Source organism: Silene latifolia, chromosome 9 (genome assembly GCF_048544455.1).
Source record: "Silene latifolia isolate original U9 population chromosome 9, ASM4854445v1, whole genome shotgun sequence".
NCBI classification, from domain to species: Eukaryota; Viridiplantae; Streptophyta; class Magnoliopsida; order Caryophyllales; family Caryophyllaceae; genus Silene; species Silene latifolia.
In genome coordinates this window covers 53,954,107-53,968,307 of record NC_133534.1, presented here as the reverse complement: position 1 = coordinate 53,968,307, position 14,201 = coordinate 53,954,107, and the positions used below count along the sequence as shown (strand labels likewise).

The window sequence follows — 14,201 nt, the reverse complement described above, 5'->3', positions numbered from 1 at the left end:
GAATAACTTCCACTGTCCTCACAGTGTGTAAGGATAGGACCTTCGGTTATTGGAACGAACTACCATTGTTCATCCAATTCACAAAACCGAATCCTAATTTCATCCCTTCCTTCTTGCATATCTCATTATTGCAAGTGTACTCAATTTCCGTTGTGTATATCTCATTGTTCAACTGCCTAGGACGTTTCTAGCAGATTTCCTCCTTAAATAATATAGCCAAGATGGTCCTCTAATCATCTTTGTGTGTTAGAATATGGTTTTTGTGTAACTCCTTGCACATAAATCCATTTTATTTCTAAATGATTAGCTTCATATCTTTAGTACTTCATGAGTACTAACTAATGAACTATGCGGCTATGCAGAGACTTCTCTCAAAAATTCGATTTGTAACATCTCGTCATACTTTAAGTATATGAGGTTTAAGAATGGTAATACATCTTAGCGTAATGAATTAATCCCGCAGCGGAAGCAAATGGATTCAATTTCTTCATGTTCAATACCTTTGAACTTGTCTAGGCTCTTATCAACATAAGAATATTCATTCAACGCTAATATCCTCTGATAAGTGCATATTTTTACATTTTAACCCCTTATATTAGTTTGATTTTATATATCATATAGCACTTATCAAAGTGTTTTTAAGCTAATATTGTGTTTCTAGTGCAATTGTGTGTTCAAGTGTGTTTTGTAGGAAAATGAGCCAAATGAGCTAAAGTACTATAAAATGTGCTAACACTAGAAGCAAGGCTAAGTATGAGAGCAAGATTGGACTAAGTGTTGGAAGTGCATGGATTTTGCATGACGAAAGTGTTGGATCAAAATGAAAATGCAAGCAAAGTCATTGTGCAAGTCAAAGCCCAAGAATTCAAGTCCAAAATGTGGTGGAAAATTTGGATGCTAAAGAAGAGCTTAGGATGCCAAAATACTTAAGATGCCCTCCTTAATGCTCTTAACCACACTCATAAATAAGGCATTAAAGCACCAACTTTGGATACCTTGAGCATTAAACCAAGAATTGAAGAGAAAATTAAGAGTGTGCTTAGGATGTCATTTTGGATTCCTCTACAAACTTTGCTCTCTTGTTTCTTATATAAGGGGTGCTAATCACACACCTTTACACCATATTTCTACACATATTTTTCCATCTAAATTCTCTCTAAATTTTAGTAGTTAGTTTAGGTTAGCTTAGTTTAGTTTAGTTTGTTTACATTTCATTTTAGCAATTACATTACAATTCCATTTCAAGTTTAATTCCAAGTTATATTTCAAGTTTGTTCTAGTTTCATTGTTCTTCTATCTCTATTTCCATTTCCATTTCCATTCAAGGTAATTCTTATTCTATTTTCATTATATTATTTATCATTTCATTTATCATTAGTTTGATTTACATTTCCACCATGTTAGAGTAGTTTCTTTTGTGTAGGGAATGAAGGGAGCCATGCATAAAAAGTATTTTTAAAATATTAAATTAGGTTGATATAATATTGTCTAAATTGTTTCTATCACATGTTTGCACCTTAATGTTTAATATTTGTTTAAAGGCCTTATTCATCGATTAAGTTTGTTCATTCGTTCTATAAGTCGAGAGGCACGGAATTGAATTACACTAAGCAAGTGTAGTAGGACGACCTAGTCATGGACGAGAGTTTCTCTAGGATCCGGTCTATGGTGACACTAATGCCGTAAGGTGGGTGTCTCTAAGCCTAAACAATTAACATTTATCAACTCCTATGTTTAATTTGAGCATTTACATAATTTGCATGTGTGACCCGACCTCCCTAGATTATTTCTTTGTCATTATTCTTTTCTTCCATAATCCAACCAACCAATCAACAAACCTTAATCTACCAAGATAAAATTCACTCCATAAAAACTAATTAACAACTCCCGTCTCTTTGTGGTTCGACCCCTACGTACTACATTAATTTGTGTCTAGGGTATAAATATTATTTTTGTATAGGTGTGCGATAGCCTATCAAATTTTGGCGCCGTTGCCGGGGAGACGGTTTTGTTTGCTAATTAGTTGTTGAATTTTATCTTGTTTTATTTGGTCTCGGGGAACACTTGTTCCTTGAGATTCATCTCACCGTTTTCTTGTAGTTTTAGTGCCTATTTTTGTAGGTGATAAAGCTATTGGCCTTACATAATGAGTTACAAATTCACCCCACAACTCAAAGATGAGCCTTTTCCTACTATCTTGACTAATTCTACTACTTTTACGATAGTCTCATCTCCCTTGGACATGTCCTTGATGGGGATTACTTGGGTCATTTTGTGCTTGGCGGCATGGATTCCGAGACCCGTGGATTGGCTCTAAAATTGAGTAATGGGAGTCTCTACTACATGATTGGGCCGAAACTTTGGAATTTCTTAAATTTCATGGCTTCCGAATGTCGGGAATTAGCACGCCAATTCCATTATTGGCGTATCAAAGAGGAGCTTAAAGTGTTACAGGCTCGTTTGGGAAAAAATTCTCAAGAGAAACCGAGACGACGTGAGCCTATCTTCTCTCATTTTGCTTTTTCACCTCCCCAATGTGAGTCTTTTCAATCTAATGATTTTGATTTATTAGATGATGATGATGATGGTCCGATTTTATCTTTTAAAATTCCCCCCTAGTGTCATTCAAATAGAAAATGGAGAGACTCATGTTGATGACATTAACCCATAGTAGATAAGTCACCTTCTACAAATGAATTTGTCGAGATTCCTTGTGATTCTAATGAGGTTTTTCCCGAGTCTTTTGACCCGCTTAACAATCCATTTGTAGATGATATTGTTGATCTATTTGAGAAAGATAGAGGGATAAATAATTTTGATATGGAAATTAAGTGGGGTGAACCCCCTATTTTTGATGACCCTCTCCTCTTTTATTCTTTATGCCACTCATTTGAGACCATATATGATTATAATTTGTGTTCTAACGATTTATTTTATGGTCTTAAGCATGATGCTCCATCTCTTGCTGACGAGTGGAGTGATACGATGGTAATATTTGAAGTCTCTCTTGCGCCCATCGATAAGATTTATAAATTTCTACCCTTGCTCTTTCATGTTTTAATCTTATCAATTGCGTACATATGTTTTCATGTTGCTCATGCGCAGATATATGATAGACTTCTAAGGGCATTGACGTGCTTTTTAGAGGATGATGGAGGATTCATTAGAAAATAACTAGTTTGTTTTTGTTTTATTTCATTAGGAATAAATATTAGACTATTAGCTATTTTGAGTTGTCATTTGTAGGTGTTTGAAGAGAAGAAGAGGCGTTTTGAAGGATAGCATACTACCCCATGTTGTAACCCCGTTTGGGGTCGTAACATTACGTTTTTTTTCAAAAAAAAAAAACAAAAAAAGAAAAAAAAATCAAAAACTTTTTTTTTTAAAAAAAAAAGTCAACGGTCAACTCCGATCGGGGTCGTGACTTTCTTCCTTATTGCGCGTTTTAATAAAAGACGGGATATGCTAATCTTTTCCATATGCTTCAAAAGCAAAGGTCGGTACTCCTTCTCTCTATTTTTCTTCATTTCTCAATCAAATCACCTCCGACAACCTCGATTAGCATCAAGGACAAAGTACCCACCAGAATTTTGACCCCTTTCTTAATGATTTGCTAAGTAGAGGAATCCCCCAATGTTTATGCTAGCTTGGGGGAGGCTCGTTAGTCTAGTAAGTTTTATTTGCTTTGCATGTTAGTTTAATTTCTCGCAACCCATTAGACATGACCTCTAATCCTTCTTGTTTTGTGCTTTGAGCCATTTTTATGGTTTCGTTGGGTAGTTTAATTGTGGCACATTGAGGACAATGTTATGTTTAGCTTGTGGGGAGATTGCATTCGCATATTAGTTAGTTTGCATTTAATTAGTATAGATTTAGTGAGAATTTTTGAAAAATTTAGTTAGTGTAGATATAGTGAGAATTTTTTGAAACATTTGTGTTGTTTTTGCTCTAATTCTTTGCTTGTCCTACTTATGCCCTCTTGTTTGTCCCATTTTTGGCTTGATAGCTCTTGATTCGCTACTTTTGATGGGATATAGCATGCATGGGGATGTCTTGACATAGTAGGTGGAAGATGGAAATTAAACCAAGTAGGCTTGATCTTGACTTTTGGCAAGCTACAAAATTGGTAAGGTAGAGCCTCGTTTGACCGACGCATCCATATCCGGTCTCTCTTAGGTGAGTGTAGGTGTCTCCTTATGGTGTGTGTTACATCAAAACGCACAAGTATGGTCTTTAGTTCATCTCTTTAAGCATTACTTTCATTTTACTATGCATTTTTGAAGCCCTTCACTTTGATAAATTAGCCCATTTTCTAGCCCCTTTCACATGTTCTTATTCCCTAGCTACATTAAAAATAGCCTACCCTTGTTAAGCTAGTAGCTAAGTTCTTTTGGTGACGGGATGCTCAAAATTGGGATGATCTTTAAAATCTATATCATTGTGAAATTGATTTGCCGGATATGTCATTGTTTTCCGGTATTATGAAAGAAAGAATTGGAGCAAGAAAAGAAAAAAGAAAAGAAAAAAGAGAGTCCGAAAAGAATGAAAAAAAAAGGAAAAAGAAAAAATGAAAACGAATAAAGTATTGTAATTTGGAAGAAAGGAAGAAGAGGTTGTGTTATTAAGAGTTCTCATGTGTTTATCAATATCTTATGGAGAATTTCTCATGATGAGTAATGTAAGAAATCAATTGTCAATTTGATTTCTATTTGGGTTATTTGGGTTGGATTGAGCATCTTTTTATGGTTGTTGCTACCTTAAACTTAGCTCCACATTCCATAATTCTTTTGTTCCCTCTTATTTCCCATGTCACAAAAAGCCTTCTTCTTACCCTTTGGCTTCACATTTTGCTTGCATTTGATTGTTTTGGCTTATGATTTGATTGATTACCATATTAGATTGCGGGCACACTCTCATGAGTCGAGGATAGTTGAGTGATTATTCACAAAAATATCCTTTACACAAAATTGAGTTATAAGTGGATCGTGAGAGTCCGAAAGTCAAAAGATCATGCAAGAGCCGAAAATTTTACTTGAAATCTTCTACGCTACGCCGCCATGTAAATCTCATCCATGATTTTGCTTATCCTTATGCCCATGTTGTTTCGGGATTTGAATCAATTGCATGTTAGCTACTTGGGATTTGCAATGTTGGGATGATCTTGCTTGAGGACAAGCAAGGACTTAGCTTGGGGGAGCTTGATAAGTGCATATTTTATACATTTTAACCTCTTATATTTGTTTGATTTTATATATCATATAGCACTTATCAAAGTATTTTTAAGCTAATATTGTGTTTCTAGTGCAATTGTGTGTTCAAGTGTGTTTTGTAGGAAAATGAGCCAAATGAGCTAAAGTACTATAAAATGTGCTAACACTAGAAGCAAGGCTAAGTATGAAAGCAAGATTGGACTAAGTGTTGGAAGTGCATGGATTTTGCATGAAGAAAGTGTTGGATCAAAATGAAAATGCAAGCAAAGTCATTGTGCAAGTCAAAGCCCAAGAATTCAAGTCCAAAATGTGGTGGAAAATTTGGATGCTAAAGAAGAGCTTAGGATGCCAAAATACTTAAGATGCCCTCCTTAATGCTCTTAACCACACTCATAAATAAGGCATTAAAGCACCAACTTTGGATACCTTGAGCATTAAACCAAGAATTGAAGAGAAAATTAAGAGTGTACTTAGGATGCCATTTTCGATTCCTCTACAAACTTTGCTCTCGTGTTTCCTATATAAGGGGTGCTAATCACACACCTTTACACCATCTTTCTACACATATTTTTCCATCTAAATTATCTCTAAATTTTAGTAGTTAGTTTAGGTTAGCTTAGTTTAGTTTAGTTTGTTTACATTTCATTTTAGCAATTACATTACAATTCCATTTCAAGTTTAATTCCAAGTTATATTTCAAGTTTGTTCTAGTTTCATTGTTCTTCTATTTCTATTTCTATTTCCATTTCCATTCAAGGTAATTCTTATTCTATTTTCATTATATTATTTATCATTTCATTTATCATTAGTTTTATTTACATTTCCACCATGTTAGAGTAGTTTCTTTTGTGTAGGGAATGAAGGGAGCCATGCATAAAAAGTATTTGTAAAATATTAAATTAGGTTGATATAATATTGTCTAAATTGTTTCTATCACATGTTTGCACCTTAATGTTTAATCTTTGTTTAAAGGCCTTATTCATCGATTAAGTTTGTTCATTCGTTCTATAAGTCGAGAGGCACGGAATTGAATTAGACTAAGCAAGTGTAGTAGGACGACCTAGTCATGGACGAGAGTTTCTCTAGGATCCGGTCTATGGTTGACACTAATGCCGTGAGGTGGGTGTCTCTAAGCCTAAACAATTAACATTTATCAACTTCTATGTTTAATTTGAGCATTTACATAATTTGCATGTGTGACCCGACCTCCCTAGATTATTTCTTTGTCATTATTGTTTTCTTCCATAATCCAACCAACCAATCAACAAACCTTAATCTACCAAGATAAAATTCACTCCATAACAACTAATTAACAACTCCCGTCTCTTTGTGGTTCGACCCCTACGTACTACATTAATTTGTGTCTAGGGTATAAATATTATTTTTGCATAGGTGTGCAATAGCCTATCATCCTCTTAGAACTATCTTTATAGGTCTGGATACCTTAGACATGTATTATTCCTCTCCTAAGTCTTTCATCATTCACAATGATCAATATGTCGTTTACATATAAGACTATTAACACCACCATACTCCCACTAAACTCCATATATAAACAGAACCACTCGACAATTCGAGGAAAGTTTATTACATGATTAAAACATACACTTTAACTCCTTAACTTCTACTTAAGACTTCTTCTTAAGTTTTCAACCTTCCTTAGGATAGTTGTGATTTTCAAAACTCATGCAAGATGATTTTAAAATCCAACAGTCAAATTATTAAGTCTGAATTTAACGAAGTGTTGCAATTGGTGTAAACGTCTTACAACCAATCAACCAAGTTATAGAAACCTCTTCACGTTTATGCTCGTTTCGAACTTTTGCGGAGTTGAAACTAGATAAAGCATCTTAATAAGTTACAGGTTTGTTATTTTCAAAAATAACATGACTCCTTTCCACTTTAGGTTTCGAAGAAATAATTACTGATTTTGACCAAGAAGGAACATCTTCTTACGTCTTATTCTCAGTTTGTGACTCTTGAACATTTTCTCCCACTCTATCTTTAAGAAATAATCTTCTTTTCTTTAATAGACAGCATCACGAGCCACGAACCCTTTGTTCTCGTGATCATGTAGGAAGAAAGAGCACATGTTTACTATCGAAATAAGCTACAATTTAGGTACCATGCCTAACCATATCTCATATGAAAAGTAGATGATTGCTTTACCCATGTTTTGTTTTAGTGGAAAATTTAAATGCCGAACAAATTTTATAACAGAAACTACCTCCAACTATATTGTAAAGATTCAATCATATCGTAATGAAACAAAACTTGTGATACCATATCACTCTCTATTTGGTTTAAAATAAAGTCATTACTTCATGGCTCTCATCCTAAACAAAGTACTAATACTTTGATTTTTATACTTCATAAGAAGAATTCATTGAACTTATTCAAAGAATTTCTCTTCTTACCTCATTAAGTTGATACCAAGTATCTACCTAGTTCGTCGGTAAAAGAGAAAAAAGTAATAATGACCTTCTCATATAGAAAATATATTCGACCATACACATTGAAGTCTAATTTGGTGAATAACTTATTCTATTCACTATACTTTTCAAGAAAAGTCACGAAAACATCTTGCTTTGAATACGACATTTGCACATTTCATGAGATTAACAATCAAATGGTGTGGAATACTAGTCAAAACTAGTTTTAATGTGACTTTCAATCAAGAAATGAGAAATAATTTGGGATCACCAACTCGAGTCTTATATAATATATATGACATTTATTTTTAGTTTGAATATAATTACCTTGATTTGTATGGTCTCATCATAACCTTAATCGTGGTATGTTATGGCACAACGCTTGTTTTAATTGCATAATTGAGAAACCCTTTGCGTTTTATACAAAAACTTGAATTATATTCTTATTTAGAGTTGGTGTACATCATAACAATTATTGAGGTACATTTCTAAATATAAAACTAAAATGAGTACTCTACAACATTCATATGTTCATGGATGAAATGACAACTACCCTAGTTCCATTCATGCAAATTTCTGAACTTATTCTTGCTAGTCGTCATACGATTATTCAATGTTAGGATTCTAAGGATTTACAAAATCCTCGGATTGTGTTATGAACAAATCCTCCTCTAAATACCCATTTAGAAAGGTGGTTTTGACATCCTTTTGCCATATTTCATAATCATGAAATGTGGCAATTTCTAACATGATTCACAAATTTGTATTAAATACTCATGATGTGGTAATTGGCAAGAATGCAATGTCAATGTCATAGATATTCAGGAAAGAATATGTTGGAGTCACACGACCAACTTCCTAGATCTTTACTTATTTGGGATTTGTCTCTATTTTAGTGTCTAACACCTTCTCTTTCTTACCTAGTTCTATCCTTAACGATTAAGATAGGTACTTACTTCTTACTGCTCCCACTGACTTCAAGAATTTCTACTTGATGAAGACTTATCTTCATATAAATTCCTAGTTAATCCTTCACAAGGGTTAACTCTATTGTTGTATTTGGTTAATCAAATTTTCTAACAAATCAATTTATCAATTTAACATTGTCATGTTCTTAATAATTTAAGAGCTTGATAACAAGTGTTTAGTTTGAGCAATAAGACTTTTGAACCGTGGACGCATAGATGATATTATCAAAACATATTTTGACTAATCATTTCTTCTATTCATACTTCTTCAGAAGAAATAATACATAGGCATGTTAGGAATTTAAGATGGTAATCTTATATGACATAGGGCAACTCCTATGGAGTTCTATTGGAATAAAACGATTCTTATGGAACTAGTCCATGCCCTATTTAAACGGTTCATATGAGGATTTAGAAAGAGATTCTATTTGTCTTTGGCAATAGTGGTTTAATGGAGACATAAGTTCAAAATCGAAATGATATCGTATATTTAGGAGTAATGATAAAGAACAACATAAAACAACGAATTAGTGGGAAAAAAAACATTCATCGTTAATATATGAAAGCATTTTAGCATGTTTTAGCATTTTATATAATGATCTCCACCCAATTATATAAATGATTCCGAGATCCATATTCACACAAACATGGGCACGGGAAACCGATATATCCCATACTTGCATAAATTTGGTAAATTAACTCTTTAATTGTGTCTACCTTAGAACTCTCGGTCGATGAATTTCATAAATTCCATCTCTAGCTCCGGAACATAAGACTAGTCTTTATATCCCGTTGAGTCCAACCAAATTTCGCATGTAATAACGTTTTATTACCCCACTTACCCAATGAAAAATGAAAGTACCACGAGAAACCGAATCTACCCCAAATGTCAAAGGGATTCGTGAGTCCTACTATTTGGTAAGGCTAATCTCAATTTTAAATATGTTAGAAGTCTTGTCGATTTATTATCTATCACTTTTATGTGAACTATATTAGTGAACTAACGATAATTATAATCGACACAGTCGAAAAACGATATATATATATATATATATGTATATATATATCCCTATATATATATATGTATATATATGTATATGTATATATATATATATATATGTATATGTATATATATATATATATGTATATATATATATATATATATATATATATATATATATATATATATATATATATATATATATATATATATATATATATATATAGGGTCGGAGTCGTACGAACTAAAGTTCGGTGCGAACCGTACGAACTGACCCCCTATAAAACAGACGAAATTCTCATCAGTTCTTCGTTCCTCTTTTGGACACCATTAATGCGATAACAAATTCTCATCTTGATTTCTTCGTTTCTCTTTCCGACACCATTGTTGCGCATCAATCAAACTCCATTATTGCACCTCGGAATACAAATTCAAGTTAAGTTTTAATTCAGATTTTGAAACAAATCCAATTTAAAAACTTAGGGTTTGCTTAAAAATTTAACTTGATTAGTTTTTTGATTTAAGATGGTATTTTGTCGTTTTGATTCTAGATTTGTTGGTTCATTACTTGATTAAAATTATTGTGATCGAAAAATTAGAGTTTCTTTGTTGATAGAACCATCTGATTTTGGTAATAATCTAACAAGAACGATTTTTTATTTCAGATGGTAATAATTGAAGAAGAAGTTTCGGTAATGGCAGAAGTTATAGGTAACTACTGCTGCATGTTCTTTGTATCCAGCAAGTTAAAGATGTGTATGTATGTAGATGTATGAATGTGTCTTCAAATCTTGTTTTTTACATATAATTTGAAGGAGGGAAGTATCATGATACATTATTTTATTATTGCTGCTAATTGTGACCCAAAATAAGTTGCTTTCAAAAGTTGTGTGTATCTAGGTAGTTGAGGATGTGTTTCTGTCAATATTAAAAAATGTATGATTGTAAATTTGCAGGGAGTATTACTTTGATTGACTTAGATATTAAGGCCCTGTTTGGATTTTGAGATTCTGTTTGGATAAACTGTCGTAGTTGATTTCAGGATCCTGGGTTTCTGTTTGTAAGCAACGACTATCAATTATGGTCTAAAAAGTGTATACAGCCACCTGAAGGTGTGTTTATAGAAGCACTTAAAACTGTATCTAGCTACCCTTAGATACCATAGAGGGAATGGGATGAAAATAGTGAAATAAACAAAAGGTAGCAAAGTGTATATAGCTTCACAAATGAGTGTATATAACTACGTAGACGATTGTATGTAACTTGACAAATTAAATTACGTGTTCCACTACCTAGGATTTTGGGATTATGTTTGATTCCAGAATTCAGTTCTTTTCATTAGCTCAAATATTGCTTTTCTGTGCAGACATTGTAGAAGTTACTAATGTGCAAGCGTCTTCAAGTAATTCAAAAGAAAATCAATTACTTGTCACTAATGTACCAGGTATTAAATTGTAGCTTCTAATTAATTAATGTATTTTCTAAGAAGCTTGTGTAGGTGGTAACAGATAAAATTAAAATCATTTCCTTTTGTTTTTTTGTTGTTGTTGTAGCCACCCCAGAAGTTGATTTCGATAATCAAATAGTGGGATTGCCAAGATGCTCAGCAGAATTAAAACCAGCATTGTGGATGAAATTTGCAACTTTGGAAGAAGGCATACATTTTTATGAGGAATATGCCAAGGTTTGTGGGTTTCTTACTAGGTTAGACTCAACAAAATTAGTTGACGGGATAGTTACACACAAGTGGTGCGTGTGTAATAAACAAGGCAAAAGTAATCACAAGGGTACAAAAAGGAAGAGGACCCTTACGCGAATTGGTTGTCAGGCTAAGGTTAGTTTTAGAAGAATTCAAACGGGTGAATACGAGATTTATGATTTTGTTGAGGTTCACTCACATGCTATGAATACGCCAACAACTATGATACATTTGAAACCATGTAGGGATTTAAACTTGGTTCACAAAAAAATGATAATGGATAATGCTCATGTAAACCATGGTCTTGTGCAAACATTTAGGATGTTCAAACAGTATGTGAAGGGATACAAAAATGTGGGTGCTTCTTTACAAGATTTCAAAATTTTTTCAAGGGATGTTAAGAAATACATCAAAGAATATGATGCCCAGATGTTAATAGAGAACTTCATGCAGAAAAAGGCTATGTCTCCATCTTTCTATTTTGACTTTGATGTGGACGATCAAAGCGAAATAACTAAGCTTTTCCGGGCGATCCAATATCAATTAAAAATTATGGCCTTTTTGGTGATGTTTGTTTCATTGATGCCACTTATAACTTCAACCAATATAAAATGGTGTTTGTCCCTTTCACGGGTGTTGATAACCATAAGGGTTGCGTTACTTTTGCAAAATGGGTTTGATACGAAACGAAAATGCAGAATCATTTTCGTGGTTGTTTCAAAATTTTGTAACGGCTATGGGTGATCGCTATCCTATTACTATAATAACTGATCAATGTAGAGGCATCAAAAAAGCTGTTAAGGGTGTGTTTGGTGACAAAACACGCCACCGACTGTGTATGTGGCATATAATGAAGAAGTTGCCTGACGAGGTTGGTCCATCGATTTCCCAAGACACGACTTTTTTGAAGGAAATTAACTCAGTTGTTTGGGATGTAGAAATCACTCCAGAAGATTTTGAATCGAAATGGAATTCGATAATTTCCTCATATGAGCTTTGTGATAACAAGTGGTTGAAGAAAATGTTTAAGCACCGTGCTCTTTGGATTCATGCTTACATTAGAGACGCATATTTGGGTGGGATTTTGCGCACAACATCAAGGTCAGAGTCTGAAAATCGTTTCTTTGGAAACTTCACCAACCTACATGTCACACTTGTCGAGTTTTGGATGCGTTTCCAAACAGCAATGGATGCTCAGAGATGGAAATATTCTAAGGTAATGGCTGATGATAAGAACTGTTATCCAAAATTGACAACCCCTCTCCTTTTAGAAAAGCAAGCTTTTGAGTTTTACACAATCGTTATATTATATATTTTCCAAGTAGAAGTCCAAGCAGTATGTTATACTTGTGGCCATTTACCATCACCAAATCCAAGTGGTGCGAATGATAATATTTCAATAATTGATCGTGAGAAAGACAAGGAATACAAAGTTGATTTAAGTGATAATAGGTTCTCTTGTTCTTGTAAGATGTTTGAAAGAATTGGGATACTCTGTAGGCACATTTTATGGGTGTTTAAAGATAGGGGATTTGATCATATACCTAAAGAGTATTTAGCACTGAGATGGAGCAAATCTGCAACCTCCCACCCTCTTTCTACTGTTGTTGGAAAAAATGTACTAGCTGATTGTGTGTCAATCGAAAGTCGCCAGAACAATATAAGTGAATTATGGTCGGAGGTATTTAATGCAGTCTCACTTGTTGAGGATAGTGAGGAACATTCTGATGCGCTATTTCAATTGCTCCGGAGTTTCAATGAAAAGTTGATTATTTCAATTAAGTCGGGAAAGTCAAAAGATAAGAAAGCTGAGATTGAGATGCTTCTTGGGTCAAAAATTCCAACTGAAGTTACTGTTTTACCACCAGAGAAGTGCAAGAATAAGGGATCGGGAAAGAGGATAACATCAAACAAGGAAAAGTCAGTCTTAGAAAATGCAAAGCCTCTGAGAAAATGTCGTGCTTGCGGTGAAATGAGTAACCATGATAGTAGAAATTGCCCGAGTCGAGTCCCTTGAAACTGAATTCAGTGGGTTTTTGGTTTATATGGCATTTGTAGATGTCACTCAAAACGTCTGTTATGTTTTGTAATGTTATGTACTCACTTAAAAACCGATTTCAGTGGGTTTTTGGTTTATGTGGTTTATGGAAAGACTGGTTTTGTATAAACTTCCAACATTTTTTTATTTACGTTTTTACGCTGCTGTTTTTTTACTGTTTTTATACTGACTATGGATTGGCGAAGTATAGAGGGGGTTAGTGTATACATTGTATTCAAATAGGGAGGTGGGCTGACTAGAGTGTATGTAGCTGCGGAAGGAGTGTAACCAGGAGTCAAACAAAGTGTATGTAGCCAACTGAAAAAGTGAAACTAGCAGTTAAAAAAAATAGGATTCCGAAAAATTAAAAAAGCCAAAATTTAAGATGCAACATCATTTTAATGAACTCTTGAACATCAAATTACTCCAACCAAATCACTTATTTGTTTTTTTAGGCTGCCATTATTTTTTTTCTTTATTATGGACTCGTGGAGTGTAACTACCAGTCCGGAAAAGTGTATGATCACAATGCGTCATTGTATACTTGTTTATATAAACTAGGAAAACACATCATCTCTTTTATATAAATTTAGTCTTAAATTTTTCATATTCTTAGATGAAAAAATGGACAAAAAGTTCTGAATTCTCCTACAAAGATGGCGTTTGTATCGAACATCCTTTTCTAAAAATACTGAAGGAGTGTATCTAGCAGTTCGAACAAGTGTAGCTAGCAGTCCAAACAAGTGTATCTAATTGCCCAGAGATGTTCAAAGTTATTTCCTTTGAAACGTTACAAACAGCACAAGGAAACTAAAAAATGTGAAATACTAGACAAAGTCACCCCGACTTAATCA

General features: G+C 33.7%; 1 protein-coding gene across 1 annotated transcript; it reads left to right on the top strand.

Moving 5' to 3' along the window:
• The first annotated feature begins 10,305 nt into the window (after positions 1-10,305).
• On the top strand, positions 10,306-13,326 carry LOC141601049 (protein FAR-RED IMPAIRED RESPONSE 1-like). Its single transcript, XM_074421310.1, has 6 exons — positions 10,306-10,380; positions 10,653-10,722; positions 10,977-11,054; positions 11,164-11,314; positions 11,555-11,878; positions 12,090-13,326. The coding sequence occupies exons 1-6, from the start codon at positions 10,306-10,308 to the stop codon at positions 13,324-13,326; spliced, it is 1,935 nt and encodes a 644-aa protein (XP_074277411.1).
• The last annotated feature ends 875 nt before the right edge of the window (positions 13,327-14,201 follow it).